The sequence below is a fragment of the Monocercomonoides exilis genome (genome assembly GCF_001643675.1).
Source record: "Monocercomonoides exilis strain PA203 chromosome Unknown scaffold11-1913109, whole genome shotgun sequence".
Classification (NCBI taxonomy): Eukaryota; Preaxostyla; order Oxymonadida; family Polymastigidae; genus Monocercomonoides; species Monocercomonoides exilis.
The window spans coordinates 836,467-858,688 of record NW_027150556.1 but is presented as its reverse complement, the minus strand read 5'-3'; the positions used below and the strand labels follow the sequence as shown (position 1 = coordinate 858,688).

General features: G+C 39.8%; 5 protein-coding genes across 5 annotated transcripts; 3 read left to right on the top strand and 2 right to left on the bottom strand.

Annotated features, from left to right (window-relative positions):
* The first annotated feature begins 135 nt into the window (after positions 1-135).
* On the top strand, positions 136-2,209 carry MONOS_3912 (putative family 20 glycosylhydrolase). Its single transcript, XM_067873942.1, has one exon. The coding sequence runs from the start codon at positions 173-175 to the stop codon at positions 2,006-2,008; it is 1,836 nt and encodes a 611-aa protein (XP_067731591.1). The 5' UTR covers positions 136-172; the 3' UTR covers positions 2,009-2,209.
* Positions 2,210-2,290: 81 nt separating this feature from the next.
* MONOS_3913 (uncharacterized protein) lies at positions 2,291-6,314 on the bottom strand. Its single transcript, XM_067873943.1, has 3 exons — positions 6,287-6,314; positions 3,155-6,167; positions 2,291-2,926 (listed from the first exon to the last, which is right to left on the bottom strand). Exons 2-3 carry the CDS (start codon positions 6,138-6,140, stop codon positions 2,568-2,570), a joined length of 3,345 nt encoding a protein of 1,114 aa, XP_067731590.1. The 5' UTR covers positions 6,141-6,167; positions 6,287-6,314; the 3' UTR covers positions 2,291-2,567.
* Positions 6,315-8,119: 1,805 nt separating this feature from the next.
* Positions 8,120-10,036, top strand: MONOS_3914 (putative M20/M25/M40 family metallo-hydrolase). Its single transcript, XM_067873944.1, has one exon. It carries the CDS (start codon positions 8,161-8,163, stop codon positions 9,742-9,744), a length of 1,584 nt encoding a protein of 527 aa, XP_067731589.1. The 5' UTR covers positions 8,120-8,160; the 3' UTR covers positions 9,745-10,036.
* A 366-nt stretch (positions 10,037-10,402) lies between these two features.
* On the bottom strand, positions 10,403-19,601 carry MONOS_3915 (uncharacterized protein; the record flags this gene model as incomplete). Its single annotated transcript, XM_067873945.1, has 3 exons — positions 10,403-15,520; positions 15,614-19,133; positions 19,546-19,601. The coding sequence occupies 3 exons, from the start codon at positions 19,599-19,601 to the stop codon at positions 10,403-10,405; spliced, it is 8,694 nt and encodes a 2,897-aa protein (XP_067731588.1).
* A 997-nt stretch (positions 19,602-20,598) lies between these two features.
* On the top strand, positions 20,599-22,192 carry MONOS_3916 (enolase (ENO)). Its single transcript, XM_067873946.1, has 2 exons — positions 20,599-20,622; positions 20,683-22,192. Exon 2 carries the CDS (start codon positions 20,691-20,693, stop codon positions 21,984-21,986), a length of 1,296 nt encoding a protein of 431 aa, XP_067731587.1. The 5' UTR covers positions 20,599-20,622; positions 20,683-20,690; the 3' UTR covers positions 21,987-22,192.
* The last annotated feature ends 30 nt before the right edge of the window (positions 22,193-22,222 follow it).

Below are 22,222 nucleotides of genomic sequence, written 5' to 3'. Positions count from 1 at the left end.
AAAAAATACTTGAGTAATCTAAATTATTATGGATCAAAATTGCATTTTTCATTTATGAATGAACAATGTCAATTATTCACTTTTGAAATTTATTATTGAGTCTTCTCAATATTATTTCTATCACCTTCAACCCATACATTTATTTGAATATTTAATTTAAACTGGTGTAAAAATGCTTTTTGTGTTATTAGAAATATTTTTATTGCATAATTTAAAATGTGAAAGCAAAAATGCGTTTCACATTATTCCAAATCCGCAATCTGTCGATTCATTGCCCGGACATTTCATATTGAGTAAAACAACGAGAATTCTACTTCCATTTCAAACAAGTTCGTATCATAAATGTTTTCAACCTCTTCAGCAGCGACTAAATAGTGTGTGCGGATATACCTTAGAAGAATCTGTTGTTGAAAACAATGCTTCTCATCAATTTGACAATTCAATTATCATTTCAACTTCAGTGAATCTAACATCTGAAGAAGCTTATCACCTCACTATCAAGCAAGACAGAATAATTGTGGAATCGAATTCAGAAGCTGGATTGTTTTATGCATTCCAAACCCTTCGACAACTGCTTTCTGAGAAAATTGAGCATTTATCTTCTATACCAGAGCCAATTGTTTGGTCCATCCCATGTGGTGTTATTGCTGATGCTCCTCAATATGAATACAGAGGACTTATGCTTGATTGCAGTAGACACTTCTTTTCGGTGAATAAAATAAAGACAATTTTGGATATTATGGCATACCACAAACTGAATAGGTTTCATTGGCACCTTACAGACGATCAAGGATGGAGATTGCAACTTGCAAAATATCCTTCTCTTACAGAAATTGGTGCTTTTAGAGCAAATAAAACTATGTCTTCAAATTCAAAAAGTGATAATAGATTATTCGATGAAGAAGTTGGATATGTTAGCAATGGGAACTATGGTGGCTTTTACACTTCTAACGATGTGAAGGCTATTGTTTCATATGCTGAGTCATTGTTCATTACAGTTATTCCAGAGATTGAAATTCCAGGTCATGCTGCTGCATTGCTTGCTTCAATTCCTTCATTAAGCTGTGATTCAACCATCAACCGTACTGTTCCATCCAGAATGGGGCACATTGGATGTGTGTGCTGTGTGAAGGAGTCTGTTCGCGAAACATTGGCGAACATCATCGTCGAAGCGAGGAAAATGTTTGGAGGAGCCGGGACGAAAATATGCTTGGGAGGAGATGAGGTGACGCTGAGAGAGTGGTTGGCTTGCAAAGAATGCACGAAAGTGATGAAAGATGCAGGAATCGACGAATTAGACGAAATGAACACTTTCTTTTTGGATGACGTCATGACAAAAGCTTCACAAAGAGGTCGATCCGCAAATAAGAATGCCAACAGTGTTGAAGATGAATCATCTTCATCACAGCGACTTTCCACTTCGATCACATCAGAATCATCAGCTATATCATTTTCTTCCTTCTCTCAAATTGCACGCACTTCATCTTCTGCATCCACTTCATCCACCTCATTCAGTAACACCCCTGATGAATACCTTGTGCGTGATGATGCTGTCACTACAAGAGCGTTTTCAGATCCGTCTTCCGTCACTGTGATTGCCTGGAGAGGCGAAGAAGCGCTTGAGCAAGCACTGAAAAGTGGGCACGATGTGGTATCAACTCCTGTTGATCAGACTTATTTTGACTTTCCGCAAACGTCGAAAGAGGCAGCACGTACAAAACATGCCAGACAATTTCTTGTGACAATTGACGATGTGTACTCGTTTTTGCCGGCACCATCAAGATTGTCTGAAGCAGAGCGGGCGAAGGTGCTTGGTGGGGAAGGTTGCTTGTGGACAGAATATGTTGAAAGCGACAGCGAATGCGACAGAAGGCTGTTTCCCCGCACGGCAGCACTTGCAGAGGCACTGTGGAGCTCTAAAGAGAGGAAAAATAGAGAAGATTTTCAGGTCAGACTGAAACATATTAAAAAATGTTATGAAGCGATGGGGATAAATTATTACGAATAAATATTATGATTTTTGTATTTAATTAGGTTGTTTGGAGAGAAGATGGAGGTTGTAATTCAAATTATAAGGCCTTTCTTTTCTGTTTTTGAAAAAGATTATTGTTTTCGTTTCTTTTATTCATTTCATTCTTTATTATTTTTTTAAAGCAGCAACATTTTACAAAATTACAAAATTTCAAACAAATAGCTGTGAATTTGGTACAATTGTTAAAAAGTGTAAATTCACCTTGAAATAACTTTTAATAATTTTGTTCGATTTTTGGTGCACAAAAATATTCTGTGATTGCGAATCAAGCAAATGTTCAAAAGAAGTTTAAAAAGAATAATCAAAAAATGAAGGTGATTGTGAAGAGAAAAATGGAGTAAGATAAAGTTAATAACACAGTGAAATCACGCAAATGACTATTAGACAACAGAATAAATAATCAAATAAATAAAGCCAGGAAGAAAAAAAAAACGATGATGAAGTTATAAAATAAGAAAAAAATTGAATCATGAATGAAGAAATATGTCAAGTGAAACATTTTTTATTGGAACATGATCATCCTTTGCACCCCCACTCACAAATCCTTTCCTGTCCCTTTCCCTTTTTTCCTCCTTTCAAACTCTGCTTCCTGCTCCTTCACCACCTCATTGAACTCTTTTTCCGCCTCAATCCTCTTCCTCTCCTTCTCCGCCCTGATCTTCTCTTCCTGCTGTGCCTTTTCCACTTTCTTCCGAAATTCGTAAATTGCTCTCAACCTCCCTTCGCATCGAACCAGGACTGGGTTCTCTGGATGATACAGCTTGTGCCGCATAATCTCAGAGCACAGCAGATAAAACACAAATGCTTCGTTGAATCTCTTCATCTTCTCCAAAAGAAGACCCGCGTTGTACAGATGCTCCGTGCATTTCACATCAAGCCCGCCGCCAAGAAGAACTGACAGGTTAATAGAGATAATAAGAATAAGAATAAGAATAAAAAGAATGTGGAAAAAGATGAAGATGAGTTGTTTGAATTAAAGAAATGATAATGTTTTTTGCTATCAAAATAAACAAATTCACGTCATTCAAATATTTTCTAACACACAAATTTACATCATCACAAAGAAATTTTAAAAAATTCCTTTTCTTTCTCTTAAATCTCAAAAATTAATAAAAGACATACATCTTCTTCTCAAATAGAGACCCTTTCCGATCTCGAATGCTTCTTCCCATTTTTCTTCCTTTGAGAACTGAAGACATTTCTCGCAGTCAGTCATATAAAAGGCATAGTGCGACGGATGCAGACGGAACGTCAACGTTTGCTCTGGCTCTGAGTCTTTGGAAGTGGAAGATGAACTTGAAGAAGAAGAGGAAGACGAGGAAGAGGAAGAGGAAGAGGAAGAGGAAGAGGAAGAGGAAGAGGAAGAAGACGCACTTTCTATTCCAGCAGCTGTTTGCGCTGCAGACAAACCCGAAGCTCCCAGCACCGCTCCCCCACCTTCTCCATCTCTCATTGCGCTCTTCTCCATCTCCGCTTTCCTCTCCAACTCCAACTTCCTCCGCATCTCCTTCTTGTCTCTGTCAAACTTGCTGATCCACTTTTTCGTCACAATCGGCTGCTTCGCCAGCTCTCCCAGTGCCATGTTGAACATCTTCTGCTGCTCCAAGTCTGTTATATTCGTCCCCGTCCTCAACAAATCCACTTTTGAGAACTTGTCCAAAAACACTTCAAAATCGTTCCGCCGTTTTTCGCTCGCTTCGTATCGGTCCTGCCGCGTTTCTCTCTTTCGCACATCCAGTTGGTCCAGATCTTCTTCTTTGTACCCGTCTACAATTATTTCTTCATCTTCATCATCATGTTCTTCTTTTTCATCTTCTTCTTCTACCTCCTCTTTTTCCTCACCCTCATCATCTTCGTCTTTGCTTTTTCCTTTTCCTTTCTTCTTCTCTTTTTCTTTCATCTTCTTTTCGTTCTCCTTCTTCTTTTCTTTTTCCTTCTCCATTTTCTTCTTCTCCGCCTTCTTCTTCGCCTTCTCCTCGTCCTTCTCTATCTCCCTCGCCATTTTTTCTGTCTCGTCCGAGTCTTCATCCAGCTCATCCAGCCACGAATCGTCCATCTTCTTCTCTACTTCCCTTGCTGCTTTCGCTTCTTCTTCTGCCTCTGTGTCTCTTTCACACATCGGACATAGAGTGCTTCGTTCTCCAAAGCGCACAATCGCACCGCACTCACACACAAACGAGTCCTGCAGCCAGTCGTCGACTTCTTCCTCACAGAAGCCATCGGCATCTGATGTGAAATAAGAAGTGGGAGAGGGAGAAGAACAACAACAACAACAACAAGAAGAAGAAGAAGAAGATGATGATGATGATGAAGCAGAAGCAGAAGCATTCGCCAAAGAATGTGACGATGGTGGGCCAGTGGCTGAAGGGAAATGAGCCAATGTGAACGAAGAAAGCGACGGCGACGGCTCGGTCGGCCCAGCAATCGCAAGTTTTATGGTTTCACTCGCTTCTGAATGGAAAGTGGTGTATTTGTTTGTCTTCATGTTGAAGTTGAACGGGTTGTCTTCCTTCAGAAAGAGGAACAGAGAGAAAGGCACGTCTTCAATTGTGTAATACTTTCTTGGCAATGATAAGCCCAAATACGGAATCTCAATCGTGTTCCGTGTCATCACATACGGAACACCACACTTTGCAACTTGAAAGGGCGAGTGAGGATCTGGCTTGGATGAAGCAGAAGAAGAAGAAGACGATGATGAGTCGATTGAAGCTGTGCTGTCTGATGCTGAATTTGCAGTGCTAGTTGTATTTGAAGCTCTTTTGAGTCTCTCTTTCTCTGCTTTCCTTTGTGTTTCAATCAGATTCCTCTCATCATCCAAGTCATCAGGCGCATTGGCAACTTCGCTGTTTGGTTTCTTCTTTGAGAAAAGTGAACCACTAAACAGCTTCGAGAAAAACGAACCTGATTTCTCCTTCTTCTTTTTCTTCTCTTCTTCAGCTTCCTTTCGCATCCTTTCTTCCTCTTCCTCCTCTTCCTTCTTCCTCTCCAGCATCTCTGCCTCCTCCTTCTTCCTCCTCTCATTGATCTCCCTGTACATCCTCTCCCTCTCCACCTCCTCGATTCTCGCACGCACTTTCTCCCTCCGCTTCGCCGTCTGCTCTTTTGTCCACATCCGCATCTGCTTCATCGGCCGAATCGTCGGAGGCGCCAGGCACCTTGGGCACTTGCAGCCGTAGAGGCAGTGGTGCTTCTCCTTCAGCACCTCCGACCGCACCACGCGCGACCGCGCTGTCTCGCTGTACTTGAAGAAGATCGGCTCCCCTTTCCGGATGTCCCGCAGCGCCACCTGCTTGTAGTTCTTCGCGCCGTCAAACACAAAGTCGCAGTTCGGCCAGCAGCTGTGCGCCATCATCGTCTGCCTCGGAAACACCCCCCAGATCTTCGCCACCCCGCCTTTTGTGGTCTCCGTCGAGTGCTCTGCCTGGATCATCTTCAGCAACAGCAGCGAGCCTTCTTCCACACAGTTCACGCCTTTCATCACACGCCCTGGGCCGCGCCCATCCACACCAAGCTTCGCATTAACAAGCATCGACATCATTCTCGTATACTGCTTTTCCATATCCTTTACAGTGTCTGGTCGATCTTCAACAAACAACAAATCCGCCACTTCATGTGCTCGCTTGCGGGGATACGTTTTTTCCATTTCGCTTTTAAATGTTTCTTCAGTGAATTTTTTGCGAGTCTGAAGGTTGGTTGTAAGGTATTTAACCATTTCGCCTTTGTCCCATTCATTACTTAATGAATCAGAGTGCTTCATTCTTATGTAAAAGCGAAGCAATAAAAGAAAGTAATTTAAGGGATCTGGCCTTGGAGTATTTTTTATTATTTCACATTCATCGCAATGAAATTCTTTTGTCCAATGTTCTTTTTTGCATTCCGACGAGCAATAACGAGCATATCTGCAATCGCATTCTATAAGCTCGCTAGTGGGCAGTTCCTTCAAACAATTGTGACAAACATTTTTTTCAATTGATTCAACGACTAAATAGACTAATGGATTTTCCTCCAAGATAACTTCTCCAGCTTTAATATCTCGTGCGGCAATCGAGCATACACCAAGATCTGGACGATATGACAAAGTCATGGATTCAGAAAAATATGTGCTCATTGATATTTTGGATTTTTTCAATAATCTCTAAAATGCGAATAAAAAATGAAAACAACACAAATTTTCATAAAATAGAATAGTTGCAATAATGTATATATGAAAAATTAATTTGAATACAAAAGAAAGAAAGCAAAGTTGCAGCATACGAATAAAAATTATCACAAGAATAATTCAGATTTTTATTATAGGTTTGATCGAGTTAATTCTTCAAAAAATTGAGACTCACAATTTTTGAATCATAAACATACGGTATTGAGTAAAAATATTTCCATACATATATATAAACTCTTGATATTGAAGGCGCTAAAAATTTAGAAAAATTCGTTTTTAAATCAAAACAAAGAATTATTATCACAGTTTTTCAAATTCTTAAAATGACAATTTTGAAGCAAAGTGGGTTTTTAAAAACACTCATATCCATGAAATTCTAATTTCACAAAATTGGATTGGGATGTTTAGTTAACAAAAGAAGAGAAAATTGGAAGTTGAATCAGATGAAGAGAGATGAATTCTTTTTGAGCTCAAAATCAAATACACAGCTTGAAAACTCAAAAGAGCAATCATTCACATAAATTAGCATACGAAATGGATAGTTCTGTAAGTTTTTTTCTTACAATGAAATCAACAAAGCTCATCAACTTATCGCACAAAACTTCATAATCCATATCATCTATTTTCTTTATGAATCTTTTTGACGATTTGACAAGCAGCAGATTTTTGATAAGTATTTTGAGTTTGCTTCTGGACAACAAAATAAATCATCTTCAAGATAGCTTTGATGAGTATTCTTGCTCTTTGAATTCACCTTTTTCTCTCAATCGTTCGTTAAGCAAAGCACACAAGAATATTTCCCATCTTCTGTGTTTTGCTTATAAACATCTTAGCTCAAAATGACAAATCGAATGCATCTAGTCAATCATTTTCTCGTTAAGTCAACTCTTCTTTGAGGCAGACAAGCGTTTTCTTTACAGGGTGAAAATTGCATCTGGATTCATCAGAATAATCTCTTCTATCAGCAAAGTCAATTGCTGAGCGAATGAAATTTCTTGTTTAACCGGATTCATCGTCATCTTCTTCCTCTTCTTTCTATTCTCTTATCAATGTGAAAGTGGATCAGTTCATTCTGTTCAAAAATGAAAATTTCAGTCATTTAGAAAAAGGAAAAATCACACAGCAGTTAAACAGATATATTCGCAAAGAAAATGGAATTGTAACATTCAAGCATTGTTCATCAGAATTTCTGTGGGATATAACTGCAATTTCCGAAATAAGTTTTTCTTTCTCTGTTTGACGCTTTATTTTTGTGCTGGCTATTTTGAAGAACGAGCAACATCAGATGCTTTCAGTGATTCAGAAGATTTGTATCTTCCAAAAGTTTCCTTCAAAGATTTTTTTGGCTGCTCAGAAGAATTGCAATTGAAAAAATCGAACGTGAGAAAAAAGCTAATAGTTGTTCCATCTAGAGCTCAAAAAGATCGCTTATTAAAAAATTTCAAGTAAAATAGAAGATGTTGTTAAACGTTCGCAGTCGTGTTTTAACAAATGTCGAGTTCAAAGACACATTCCATATTCTGCTCAACGTTATTCATGAATAATTTTCTTCTTTTTGTCTTTCATTCTAGGAAGCGTCTGTTTCGAATCAAAAAAGCGCATGCTTCTTTCACTGTACAATATCTTTTCAATCTACCAAATTTCCCCATTGATCAGAAAAATAGCATTCGGAGATTCATCTTGAGATTCATTTGCTTCTGAAAGCGCAATCTTTTTTCATGTTTGCTTTTGTAACCTTGTGAATTTCATACAAAACAGATAATGTTATTAAAAATTTGAGATCTGGAGCTCAAAGAAAAATAAACTTTAAATCTCTAAAGGAAAAAATGTATCTTTACCAAGTGAAAAATATTTATGCAAACATTTAAATATTATGAATATATATGAATCAAAACATTTTTTGATCGAAATTATGTAATTAGGGGAATATTCGAAAAAGATTATTTGACTTTATCGTTAAATCTTTGAAATGATAATTACTAAATTCTGTTTAATTGGATTACTTTTATTGGTAATTGTTATAATTTATCGGACTGTGTCATTCAAACCGAAAATGTTGACTAAAAAAGCAAAAATGCCTGAATATCCACCTCCAACAGATGAAATGATAAAGCGACTTCAGGGCGCAATTCAAATTAGAACGGTTAGTAATGCAAACTACGAAGAAACTGATCTCAAACCGTTTGATGATTTTGTTGAATACGTTGGAAAAACATATCCGCTTCTTCACAAATCACTTGAATTTACAAGAGTTAACACATATGGACTTGTCTATAAATGGAATGGAACATCAAAAAAGATGCTACCCATCCTGTTTACATCTCATTATGATGTTGTTCGTGTTGAGCCAGGAACTGAATCATTATGGAAATATCCTTGCTTTTCTGGGCAAGTTGCCGAAGGAAGGTTTTGGGGAAGAGGCACTCTCGATGACAAATCTCAGGTTATTGCTCATATGGAATCAATAGAAAAACTTTTGAAGGAGGATTTCAAACCTGACAGAGATATTTATTTTGCTTTTGGCTTTGATGAAGAAGTTGGAGGAAAGCAGGGTGCAACAAATATCGCAAAATATTTTCATTCAAAGGGAATTCGATTTGATGGAGTTTATGATGAAGGAGGATTTGTGGTTCAAGGAGTTATTCCTGGAGTGAAGTCGCCAATTGCTGTTGTTGGGGTTGCTGAAAAAGGAGCAGCAAACTTTGAGATTTCTGTGAAATCCCCAGGTGGTCACTCTTCAATGCCTCCGCAACACACAGCAATCGGCATTTTATCGTCATGCATCACCAAGCTTGAAGCTCATCCACGACCTGCAGTTCTGACTTCTGTGGTTCGAGAACTCCTGGAGAATATATGCATTGAAATGGGACTAATGGTTAAAGTGGCAGTGGCTAATTTGTTTTTGTTCGAGCCAGTTATAAAATCGATTCTCGGGAAGAATGAAAGCACTAATTCCATTATACGAACAACTTTCGCTGCGACAATGATGAAAGGATCAGAACAACCCAACATGTTACCACAGCACGCAACTGCCATCGTTAACTGCCGCATTCTGCCGACTGACAGCGCAAAAAATGCACAAAATTATATCGAACGTGTGATTGGAGCCACGTCTTCTGATTCAGACTGTTCACTAAAAAACAGCTCTTCCTCCGCTTCTTCTTCTTCGACAACAATAACTACTACTACAACTTCATCAAAAAATGCAACAGGAATGTCGATTACTGTTCGTCCAATTTTGGCAGAAGAACCTTCTCCTGTTTCTCCGACAAACTGCAAGGCTTACGAACGTCTTGTTAATTCCATTGGAAAAGTGTTTCCTGGTGTTATAACCTCTCCATTTTTGGTGATGGGAGGGACTGACGGGGCGAAGTATTATTTAGTATCTGATAATGTCTACAGATTTACTCCGATGTTAGTCTCAAACAGGGATAAAGAAACGCTACATTCCACAAATGAAAGTCTAACTCTTGAAAATTATTCAAGAATGATAGCATTCTTCTGCGATATGTACAAAACTTGTTCAAGTAATGAAGAAGAGAAAGACAAGTAAATAAATAAGATCTGTTTTTAAATCCATTTTTCTAAATATTTAAAAAAAATAAATAATTATATTTGAAGAAATTCGGAATTATGGTGTTATTATCTTTAACATTTTGATTTTTTTATTTTAAAGTTACCAGGCTTAATTTTTATATCTTGTTTATGTATTGAAAAATTCTGTTATTTGTCTTCGTAAAGGGGAAAAAAAATAATAATGAGTTGAAGGAAATTTTGGGAAGTCTGCACGTCGCTTTTTCATGATTTGATTTTTCTGTAAAAACAAGAATGAGCTCCTTTATTTTCGCTGTGTAATTTTATTAATAAATGAAAGAAAGAGCCTTGAAATAAGCTTAAATTCTTTCAACAGCAACAATCATTCTTTGAGCTGTGAACAACTGCGTGATCGTCAAATCACTTCCATCCAAAATCAAACAAACTCCTCTTCTCAACAAATAATAATCAAAAAAATAAAAATAAATACACTGAAAAGAAGAAACACCACCAAATTGCAAAACACATCTCATAAACACTCCCGATGATTCTTCGATGTAAAAAAATATCACATTCCTCTTTGATCTCTCTCTTTCTCTCTTTTTTTTTTCCTCAAGATTCTGATTCATGTCTCTTCACTTCTCTTTCATCTCCTGCTTTTCTGTCTTCTTTGTTGCTTATGATGTGTTCTCAAAAACTGTCGAATAGACTTCTTCCCCACTCACAAAACTGCCTCCCTTCTCTCTCGCACTCCCCCCACCCCTTTCACAGATCGCATCCGACATCGTCGCAATCACAGCCCCTTCTGGGAAATGCCCATAAAACTCCCGCTTCATCTCGCTCAGTGTCGGACGATCGTTCCAGTCCTTTCCCATCGATGACCAAACAAGCTCATAGAGCTCACTCCCTCGGATCTTCTCAGCATTCGGCCTCTCTCCTTTCGATATCTTATCTCCTGCCACCTCTGCCTCATACTCCCCAAATGGGATATCCAGTGTCAGACACTCCCACACCATCATCCCAATCGAGAATGCCACTGACTCCTTTGTTGCTCCCATCTTCTTGTTCATCTGCAGCTCGGGTGCTTTCCACCTCAGACACTCCTTCCTGTTGTCTTCACAATCCTCAAACGCTGATGAAGGTGGTGGTGAGTCGGTGAATCTCTCGCTCTTCACTGAAATATTTGACGAGGATGAAGAAACAATGGACATCGAACAGATGGATGATGAATCAGAATCATCTGAAGATGAGCAGTCGGAGTGGAGGGCAATGCAGATCACCATGTGCTCGGAGAACAGAACAATGTGCGGACTGAGGTTGGCCAGAGAAGGCAATTCCTTTTCTTCATCAAATGAGTGGAGTGCTCCATTCGCTACCCAGAACAGAATCTGAGCAGCTGTCACCTCCCTCTCCTGCAAACTTCCAATCGCCATCTCCTTCTTCTCGTTCCTTCCGTGCAGCAGCATGAACAGCGAATCCCTCAAATCCACAATCAATTTCTCGTGTGGAGATGAGCAGGCCATTGCATCCACCAGATTCGACATGGACGAGGTGGTGGGGCACAGATCCTCCCCACGAACAAAAGTGGAATCTGAATCAGTTGTTGAAGTGGATGAGATTGAAGGTGAAGGAGTTCTCTTCCTTATCTCTTCTTCTTCATCTTTCTCCAGCACCCATTCTGGAATCTTGTCTGAGTCCTTCCCCAAGATGTATTCAGTAGAGCCGCTCTCAGAAAGAAGGTGCTCTGAAGACTCTGAATGTCCCAAACTTTTCTCATACACCCTCTTCCTTGCATTCTCTTCATTCTTCTTTTCTGCCTCCCTTTCTGCTCTCCTCCACTGCTCCTCAGGTGACATCTCCATCGTCACCATCTCGATTAGCTTTGGATCCTTTTTCACTGAATCATTCACAATCTCTCTCAGATCTTTATTCTCGTTCTTTGCCCTTCTCCATCGAACTGCCAGAACAAAGGACACAACAAGAACGATTATCAATATGATTCCCATAATTATCACGATCAGCAACCAGTAAGATTTTCCTTCTTTTCCTCCTTCAACAATTCTGTCATCTCCCTTTCCTTGGGTTTCGCTTCTGTTCTTCAGAATAAATGAATCAGTTGATGAAGGCGAATCAATCTTTCCAAACAGAAGACTCACAGACACTTCCGTCTCTGCTCCCACTGCTGCCATCTGAGCCGATGAAACAACTGCAACAATTTCGTTCTCTGACACACTTTCCTTTTCACCAATCCCATAGCTCTCAACCACCTCTTCCCTTCCATTCCTGAAGCTCAACTTCAACGAAATATTGCATGGTAGAAGAAGTCTCCCAGTCAGCGTGATGATTGTTCTCCCATCAGATGCTGTTTCATTCCTCGCCTCTTCCACAACTGGAATGAACAGTGATGATGATCTCTCAGAAATAATTCCTCCCAATTCGCATCCTTCATCCAGAATCCACAATGATGTGTTTCTTTCCCATCCATCTCCTCCTTTCAAACTCATCACATTCAACGACCCCAAATTAGAACAGATGATATTTCTTCTCAATGATGGATATCCATCAATTGATGGGTTATTGTTGTCAAATTTGCCATCTTCAATCTCCACACTTCCTCCCCAAATAGAAAGACCTCCATCAGAGCAGTTCACAAAACTCGTATCCCTTATCTCCCCTGAGCTCTCCTTCACCTCAACAACTGATCCATTCCATTTGCACACATCCACTTCTTCATTCGATTGATTTTCACTTATTTTCCCATCAAATAAGCATTGCCTCATCTGAATGTTTTTGCTCCTCAAAAGCGATATCATTTTCCCTTTCTTTCTTCTCGATGAACACCCACCAAATGAACAGTTCGAAAACTCCACATTTCCTTCCATCTCCTCAACATCAATCACATCTGCACTCTCATCCACGCATGTGATGTTCTCAAATGAAGATGACAAAATCGAAAATGAAAATTTACTTTCTTCTCTATTCATCATTTCTTCTTTTTTTCCATTCGCACTCCCCATCCATCCATTATCCATTCTCGAATTTCCAGCTCCGCTGATCTTCAAACAATCTTTTTTTCCCTCAATATTTCTGAATAGTAACACATTCACTTCAGTATCCTCTTCCATAATCATGGCTGCTTCACTCAAAAATGAAAGCCATATAACACTCACATTCCGCATTGAGCATTTCCCTCTTTCCACGAATATCAAACAGAATGGCACTTCCACCATTTCCCTCTCAGACAAGCTCACTTCCTCAAATGAACACATGCTGATAAATGTCTTTCCTGAACTTATCTTCATGAACGATGAATGTTCCGTTGGAAGTGGAGTTGGTGTTGATTCCACTTCTTCAAATGCAAATTGAATCCATCGAATATACACCTGCCCATTTGTCTCCACAATCATTTCTTTGCTGCAATTCATCCTCCCTTTCACAATCACTCGACTCTGCACTTCATGCATCCCGCTCAGTGTAAGTGTCTCCAATCCAATTTCCTCATCAATCACAGATTCCTCATCTACAAACACCTGGCTGAAGAAATCGTGTGTTAGATGTCTCAGCCCAAATCCAATCGTAGCACAAGGAAGTGAAGGCTTCCCACACTGTTGCTCATTGCTTCCCCCTTTCCCTTCTTTGCTCGACACCACAATCGTGTCTGACTGGTATTTCACAATCAGACTCATCAAGTCCATAGCCTCCTCTTTGTGCTCTCCCGCATCCATCCCATAGATCGCATTCTGCCTGATGAACTCCACATCACGGAAGTCGATGTTGAACTGTGTTTCGTTGATCTGCCTCTCAATACAGTCACACACAATGAACACATCATTCCCGATGAATGCTGTGTTCCTTCGGAATATCACCCCATCAAACACATAATCCAGCTCCCCCCTCAATTCAGTCTTCAGATACACACCGCCTCCTTTCCCTTCGCTCACAGAACATCCACACTGCTTCACACTCGTGTTCACAACATCGAACAACCCTCCTTCATTCAACTCAAACAGCATCTCACCTCCCTTTGTGCTTCTCCCACAACTGCACCCTTCAAACAGTGAGTCTTTAACAACAAGTTTCACTCCACTCCCACTCCTGCTCGAAATAACACTCGGATCTGTTCCTTCCCCTTCAACAGATCCAATACTGCAATTCTTCATTCTCATCTCACCTCCTCCATTTGCTCCCTCTTCAACTCTTTCGTCAATCTCTCCTTCAATTTCAAACAAACTCCCACTCTCCAATTTCGCTTCAATAACTGTGAATTCATCAGTCACACTCACCACTTCTCCACCCACCACAAACATACTTCTCTTCCCAAAATACGAAAGAACTTTGAACCTCTTCATCTCCAGCTCCCCTTTCTTCACAACACAAAATGCAACATCTCCCATTCCTTCTTTCTTTCCCTTCCATGAGATTGAACAATCTTCCCATTCAACTTTCCCTCCCTCACTCACAATCATCCCCGATTCCCCACTTTCCAAAACATTCATCACACACATCTCCAGTGCTCTCAGAGTGACTGCTCCACTGTTCCGAAGACACACTTTTGCTCCACTTTCTCCTTCACTCCCCAACACAACTGCTCCATATTCCATCTCATCATATCCTGCTCCCACTGATTCAACTTCAAACCCACTCAAATCATGTTCTCCCTCCACTCTTATCTTTTCCTTCAGTCCCACAACTTTTCTCTCTCCTCCTCTCTCAATGTGCCTCATCCCCATTTCCAATGTCTCACACGGATCCTCTTCACTCCCACATCGAACAACATCATCTCCCTTTTCCCACACCACAATCCTCTCGCTCCTGTATTCAATCACAAATCGCAACAGATCTGTGTTGATCCGCTTCTCATCACTTCCAGCAAACAGATTCTGATCGTCTTCCATCCCTTCAACATCAATCGCAAATGTCTCACTCCTCACTGTCACATTCAGATCTGAATCCAAAATGAACATGTTCTTCCCCACAAATGCCTCGTTCTCAGCAAACTTCACACCCTCAAACTTGAATGGCATCCCTCCCCTCCTTTCACCGCAATTCACATACAGCCATCCTCCTTTCCCACCATTCATCTTCTCTGCCAAACACCTCTCCAGCATCCCCTCTTTCACATGAATCATCCCTGAATCAAGGATATGCACCCTCACTGCCCCACCACTCATGCTCTCTCCACCTGCGATGTCACTCATGTTGCTCTGTTCTATCTTCATCACTTTCCTCACATCGGCACATATCACAGCTGACTCATCAGAACCAACAACCGACAGACTCCAAAACGAGCAGTTGCTGATGCTCACAACTTCATTCTCTCCTCCATTCTGTTCCATCCCAAGAAGAGAAAGATCCATCAGACACTTTTTTGTCTTGAAGTTATTTATCAATATCCACTTCATCCTCACAGCTTGTCCACTGCTTTTGATGATTCGATATTCAATCGCCTCTTCTTCCCCTTCCTGCATCAAAAACGAACACAATTCCATCTCCAAAACACCACTTGCTGTTGATAAGCTTATCACCACTTCTCTCCTCTGGTTAAATGATCCAGGCAATTCAAACCCAACATTCACAAACACACTCAATCCCTTCGAATCAAGAACACTTTCCCCTTCTCCTTCAATTCCTTTCTCCACAACCACCTTCTTTTTCTTGTTGTATTTCCCTTCAATCCTCACTCCACTCACATCTCCCACCTTCTCAACACTCGTGCTCCCACTTATCACTATTTTCTTTTCTCCCTCTCCACCAAGCCTCCCAATTCCATAATCCACACTCCCGCACGGGCAATTCTCCTCCCCACACCAGATTCCATTGTCTCCATTCTCACTCTCCACCTCAATGATCGACGAGCTGTATCCATCAATGAATATGAACAGATCAACCTCACTCAAAAACTTCTGCCCATCCTTCCCCATCAGCGAATTCTCTCTCTCACTTATTCCTCCACTGAACGAGAAACTGCTTCCATTCACAACCCTCCTCATATCATCACACACAACATACACATCCCTTCCACTCCTTGCTCTGTTCTCTTCAAACCTCACTCCACTCAAATCAAACCCATATCTCTCTCCTTCAATCCCCAGCCACAACCCTCCTCCACACCCTCCTCCATTCGTTGTCCCTTCCTCTCCCGCTGCGCATTTCTTCATCAGTGCCACTTCTTCTTCGCTCCTGATCTTCAGCTGTACATCCCCTTTCATTTCTATCCTCATCCCTCCTCCATTCCCTTTTTCTGCCACACACCGCTCAACGCTCGTGTTCCACACATCCACCATGCCTCCCTCCCCAACCACTCCATACACAATCCCTCCATCTCCTTCACTGACTCTGATATTGCTCCCATTACATCCCCAGATTGATATCTCCTTTGCTTCACTCCCTCTTATCGCCCCTGAATCAACAAAATTGCATGAACTCCACTTGCATTCACTCATCCTCGCAATACAGTTGCTTCCTGCCCAAATCATACTGCTTTCTCCGATTTCGCACCCACTGGCAATCACACTTTCTCCTGTGAGTGTGCTTCCTCTCTCACAAACTATAAACCCCCTTTCTCCTCCAAAGGTGATATCATTCAGCTCCACATTCTTCAACGAGACAGATGACAATCCCCCATTAGCTTTTATCCCAGGCTTTTCAAACCTCATTGAATCCAATCTCAGTGAAGTCACATTCGCCTCTCCCTTTTCCACAACCAGCAAGCTGTATTCCACAAAATTCACTCCAACTCCAAATGTGACAACACATTCACTCAAATTCAGTGTTTCTCCTTTCAACTGGAATATCGCCTCATGATACTCAAGAACAGATGGCATCACCAACTCGATCTTCCTTATCCTTGTTTCATTTAGCACCATAAATACTCCGTCGCATCCTTCCTCATCTCCTTTGCAAGCTTCCTCACCTCCAATAACAAGCGATCCATCATCCCCTATTCCTTCAATCACTCTAACCATTTTCGAAAACACCACTGGTGAACAAACCTCAATTCCATTCCAAACTTTGATTGTCGCTGTTGTTGTTCCATCTGCTGGTGTGTTCTCTTCCCTCTCAATCGGACAGTTCAGTGTTCGGCACTCGAAAAATGTGTGCCCACACCGAGGATGATCAGCTCCCGAAGCTGAAACATAGATCTCACTCCTCGGAACATCCAGGAGATAGCACACAATCGGAATCACCAGTGTTGCATTGTTCGTGTCTCCCACTCCCTCCACTTCATTTGCTTTTTCACTCAAATCAGAAACAAATCCAAATCTCCCTTTCGGAACCAATTCCAGCTGATTCGAAGCAATAAACACATTCATCCCATGTTCTGCATAATTATTTTCAAATCTCACATTCACAATCTCAAACACACTTGATGGGGTTGACAACTCCAAATACACACCTCCTCCTCTTCCCTTCTCCTCCCCACTTCCTTTCTCTGCCCCACACTCCCCAATCAATGTTGTCACCTCTCCTCTGCCAATCTTGAATATCCCACTTTGACCAATACTCCATGCAATGGTCCCTCCATTCCCTTCCTTGCACACACAGTTTCTGAATGTGGCGTTCTCCAGCTCACAGGAATCGCTTCTCTCACTTTCAGTGCTGAATATCACCCCATTTCCTCTCATCCGACTGATCCTTTGGATCGTCACATTACCCAGCATCCCTCTCCCAACTCCACTATCCTCCTCTTCCTCAAACAATGAGTAATCTCCCAGACCAATATCCTCAATCAAACAGTTTTCCATCTTCGTTTTCTCAAGTATCACTTTGAATGGTGAAACAACAAATGAGTGTGTCTGCCCATCGTCTGCCCCTGATATGATCACATTTTTCAGTGTCAGACTCTGTGCTTCTGTTCTCATCTCAAACAATGAAGATGATGATTCTGCGCTGTTGTGACGAATTGTCACCAAAGTCAATCCCATCGATCCCGAATCCAATGTGAACAAACACTCATGTGAATTCAGCAATTTTGTGGAAATGATACACTCGCTCTCGCTTTCGCCTTTGAATGAAATGTCTCCTCCTCCAATGAATAGAGCCGTTGAAGAAAAGGTCGATTGAAGGATATTCACTGTTCCTTCTGCTCCTTTCTCAATCATGTTGAATGCCTGCTCAATCATGTTGCATGGGCTGGTCTGTGTTGTCCCACAGATAGGACCTTCAATCCCATCTGCTCTGGCATATGTTGTTTGGATTGTTGGAAGCCATACATCGTAATCTGTTTGGCTGTCGTTGTAAAACACTCTTTTTGCTGATGTTGTTGAGAGCGATGATTCAAATGGTGTACCTTTCAAAAAAGAGTCTTTAATTTTTACATCGTGGCCTTCTTCATTTTCTGCCTTGTTGCCACTGAAAAAGCAAAACGAAATTGTTTTTGGAGGTGTATCAGTTTCCATCCAACTTGCTGTTATCATGAAAATAGCCCCACCCCCTCCTTTAAGAGTGCCTGTTCCTGTTCCATTTGCCATATTTCCTTCAAATTCGCACTCTGAGATTAAATATGAGTTTGAGTGAAGTTCCACATATAATCCTCCACAAAATGATCCTGCTTCATTGTGAATAAATCTACATTTTTCAATTGACTCGGTTCCATTTCCAGAAAGCTGTTGAATACGTAATCCTCCTGAGTAGTTTGCAATTGCTTTGCATTCGCAAAAAATGCATCCTGAAAAAGTGTAATCCCCTTTCAGATTATAAACAATCATTCCACCAGTATTTATCCATGAAATACAATTTGTGAAATTACAATAGGACATTTTCACCCCAGCTGCTGATTGCACATCGACTGTTCCATCATAGCTTTGTATCATATTTTTGAATGTGCATCTTGTGCATTCAAGAGTTGAACTTCCTCTCAAAAAAATTGAACTGCCAACATCTGTAGTATTTTTATCGCTCCACGTGCAGTCAGTGAAAGAATGCGCTTCATCTGCTCCCAGTTCCTGCCTTGTCATGTTGCTTCCGCCTGATTCATCAACATTCATCGTCCGAAAGCAACATTTGAATGAGGAGTTTGTTGCTCTCAGCGAAGCACATGGGCTGTTCACTGACCTTGAAATGCCCCCATAAATAACATCCCAAACACTGAAAAACGAGCATCCCTCAATCGTTGTTTCTGTTCTCGCTCTCAAATCCATTTCTCTTTGCGCTCCTGAAGCAACAGAAATATTTGCCATCTTCAAGCCAGAGGCTTTCACAAAGCAACTCGCATTCGGTGTTGAAAATGGTATTGATGTAAGTTTGAATGATGAAAACGAAGAATCGGAAAGGATGATTTCCCTAATTCCATTGTCAAAGTTCTTTGGCAAAGACGAGCAAAAAAGTTTGGGAATATGGGCAAATGGCTTGAATGTGAAGATAGAAAGATTCGCAGAATGGATGAATCCTTCATCAAGAGCAAATGGGCTATTTTTTGATGAAAATGAAATCGTAAATTCTTTGATATTTAAATGTCCTCTCTTGCAAACAAAAAAACAAGGCTCTCTTTCTGAATGATATTGCAAAATATTTGACGCACTTAGAGATGAATTTTTCACTTGAAGAGTCGAAAGAATTGAACTGTATTGAAAAATTTGCTGCGCTCTTGTATTACTGTTGAATTGTTGTAATTGTAGCATAACTGTCGTATCTAATTGATTTATTTCTTTGCCCAATAATTCTTTCGAGTTAAAAATTGCAAAGCAGCTTGCAACAATCGTAAATGTCAGATACATTTCAGTGCTGTGATGATATTTGCCTTGTAAAGAAAATGACGATGCGCAGGAATATTTATATATTCAATATAACCCATATTATTCCTTGTAACTTCAAATCAAACAAAATTATGTATCGATTTTTTTCTTTAAAAGTCATAGTTGCCAGCCACAGTTCCATGTTTAATTGCTTTTGTTGTGGTTGTTGAAGATATTATTTTATTCATTCTTTTTCTCTTATTTTTTACAACGTTTGCTTTCAAAATATCAATATGATTTAAGAAATGATATATTTTCGCTTCTCAGAAAACGCTTTTCTGCTATTCAAGGAAATGTTGGACGCATTTATTTTTTCATTTTCTGAACAATCTCTAATTGACTCAGTAATTTTGCTCTGTTGAACTCCATTTAAATTTGTTTTCTTTCCAAAACACCTCATATTTGCTAATCTCCTAAAGATATAAATCCATATTCATGCATTTCGTTGTGAAAGCAAAGATCTTTGCAACTGTCTGGTTTTCGGTGAAATCATCAATAATTAAACAATCTTTTATTCTTCCATGCCTGTTGCAACGTTTCGCAAATATCCAAACAACTTCAATTCTGCAAATAAAAGTTTTAAGTTGTAAACCACAAAATTGCTTTTGAAAACCAATGAAGGATACTCAACAGCAAAATAGTTGATTTAACCTTTTCTACAAATTTCTCCATAAAGAAAGGCAGAAAACCGAAAATTTAATAGAACCTTGATGACAATTTAAAAATGCTTGCATGTAGTTATTTTCTAAATTTGATTGCAACCTTCAAATCCGAAGGAATACAAAATAACCAATTATCTTTCAAACTGTTCAAAAAATCCTTCAAAACATATTTCACGTATATTTTTGATATTTTATAAAATGTTTTGTAAGATAATACACGTTTCTTTTCGATTAAAGTTTGCTACAATGATTAATATGCAAAACAATAAGATCATAACCCATCAAAACTTATGAATTGATCATTTTTGATATGGTTTGTTTGAATGAAGATAAAAAAATAGAAGATGTGGAAAGAAATTTAAAAGCTTTCTGAATTTTGTTCCAACTTGCAAAAATTGAATTTTTCTTTCGATTCAGCCTTTATAAAAATTTCAAAATAGCAAGAATTTTTTTGCGAATGTTGAAAAGAAGTTGTTTACAATTTATATATTACTGAATAACGTATGCAGTTTATTGGTTTCTTTAATTTTTAAAATTTGTGGCGTTATTCAAACAATCCAGACAACGCAATGTCAACAATCAGAAAGATATTTGCACGCGAGATACTCGATTCACGTGCTCTACCAACAGTAGAAGTTGACTTATTTACTGACAAAGGAATGTTTCGTGCGGCTGTTCCTTCTGGAAAGTCAACGGGTGAACATGAAGCTGTTGAATTGCGTGATGGAGGAAGCAGATTTTTGGGGAAAGGAGTTACTCATGCTGTTTCAAATATAAACACTGTTATTGCCCCCGCTTTGATTGGAAAATCGATTATGGATCAACATGCTCTTGATAAAATAATGTGTGATCTTGATGGTGACCCGAAGAAATCAAAACTTGGAACAAATGCAATTTTACCTGTTTCAATAGCTGCATGCAGGGCTGCTGCATCTGAAAGGGGTATTCCTTTATATCGTTATATTGCAGAGTTATCTGGAAATTCGACTCTGCGACTTCCAGTTCCAAGTCTTAATGTGATAAATGGAGGAAAGCATGCTGGAAATAAACTTCCCTTTCAAGAGTATATGATTGCGCCATGTGTTGCCTCTTCGTTTTCTGAGGCCATAAGAATGGGAGCTGAAGTTTATGGCTGCTTGAAAGAGATTCTGAAAGCAAGATTTGGCTTGGATGCTACAAATGTTGGAGATGAAGGCGGGTTTGCTCCTCCAGTAACTGACGTGATGGAACCGCTCGAACTGCTCGTGGAAGCCATTGAAAAAGCAGGTCACACTGGCCGTGTTAAAATCTGCATTGATCCAGCTGCGTCGGAGTTTTACGAAAGCAAAGAGAAAATGTACGATCTTGGATTTAAAGACACTACACACAAAAAGATTACCAGCGAAGAAATGCAGATGATATTTGAGCAAATGGTTGAAAAATACCCGATTGTGTCTTTAGAGGATACATTTGATGAAAACGACTTTGATGCATTCGCAAAGCTTACTGCAGTCATGAATAAAAAGAAGATACAAGTTATGGGAGATGATTTGCTTGTTACGTGCCCTGAACGCATTCGAATGGCAGTTGAGAAAAAATCGTGCACGTCTCTACTTCTGAAAGTGAATCAGATTGGAACCGTTTCTGAAACGATTGAGGCAGCGAAAATTGCTCTCGATGCAGGTTGGTCTGTTATGGTTTCGCATCGCTCTGGAGAAACAGAAGATTCGTTTATTGCGGACTTGGCAGTAGGATTGGGTTGCGGCCAGATAAAATCAGGTGCTCCTTGCAGAGGCGAGAGAACAGCAAAGTATAACCAGCTTATTCGCATTGAGGAAGAACTGGGGAAAGAAGCAATATTCGGATATGAAGCTTGGAAGAAATAATTATTTTATTTGAAAGGTCGCTCTATCCATTGGTTAATGTTTTGATTCAAGTGATATTTTTTTATTTAATTGATTTGTTCTTACTGATTTATTGAAATTATGTCCCGTTTCTTTTATAATTTCATTTACAGTGTGCACTCTTTTTTGCATTTTTAGAAACAAGATTTCATTCATCATGAAGTAAAAATTTTGTGCCCATTATTTGAGTGTTTTTATTTAATTACAAATTTTGAAGG

Coding starts and splice junctions, on each gene's coding strand:
- MONOS_3912 (XM_067873942.1), top strand. CDS start 173: ATGCTTTTTGTGTTATTAGAAATATTTTTATTGCATAATTTAAAATGT.
- MONOS_3913 (XM_067873943.1), bottom strand. CDS start 6,140: ATGAGCACATATTTTTCTGAATCCATGACTTTGTCATATCGTCCAGAT. Junction 2,927..3,154: donor TCTCTATTTGAGAAGAAGAT/GTATGTCTTTTA, acceptor TTAACCTGTCAG/TTCTTCTTGGCGGCGGGCTT.
- MONOS_3914 (XM_067873944.1), top strand. CDS start 8,161: ATGATAATTACTAAATTCTGTTTAATTGGATTACTTTTATTGGTAATT.
- MONOS_3916 (XM_067873946.1), top strand. CDS start 20,691: ATGTCAACAATCAGAAAGATATTTGCACGCGAGATACTCGATTCACGT.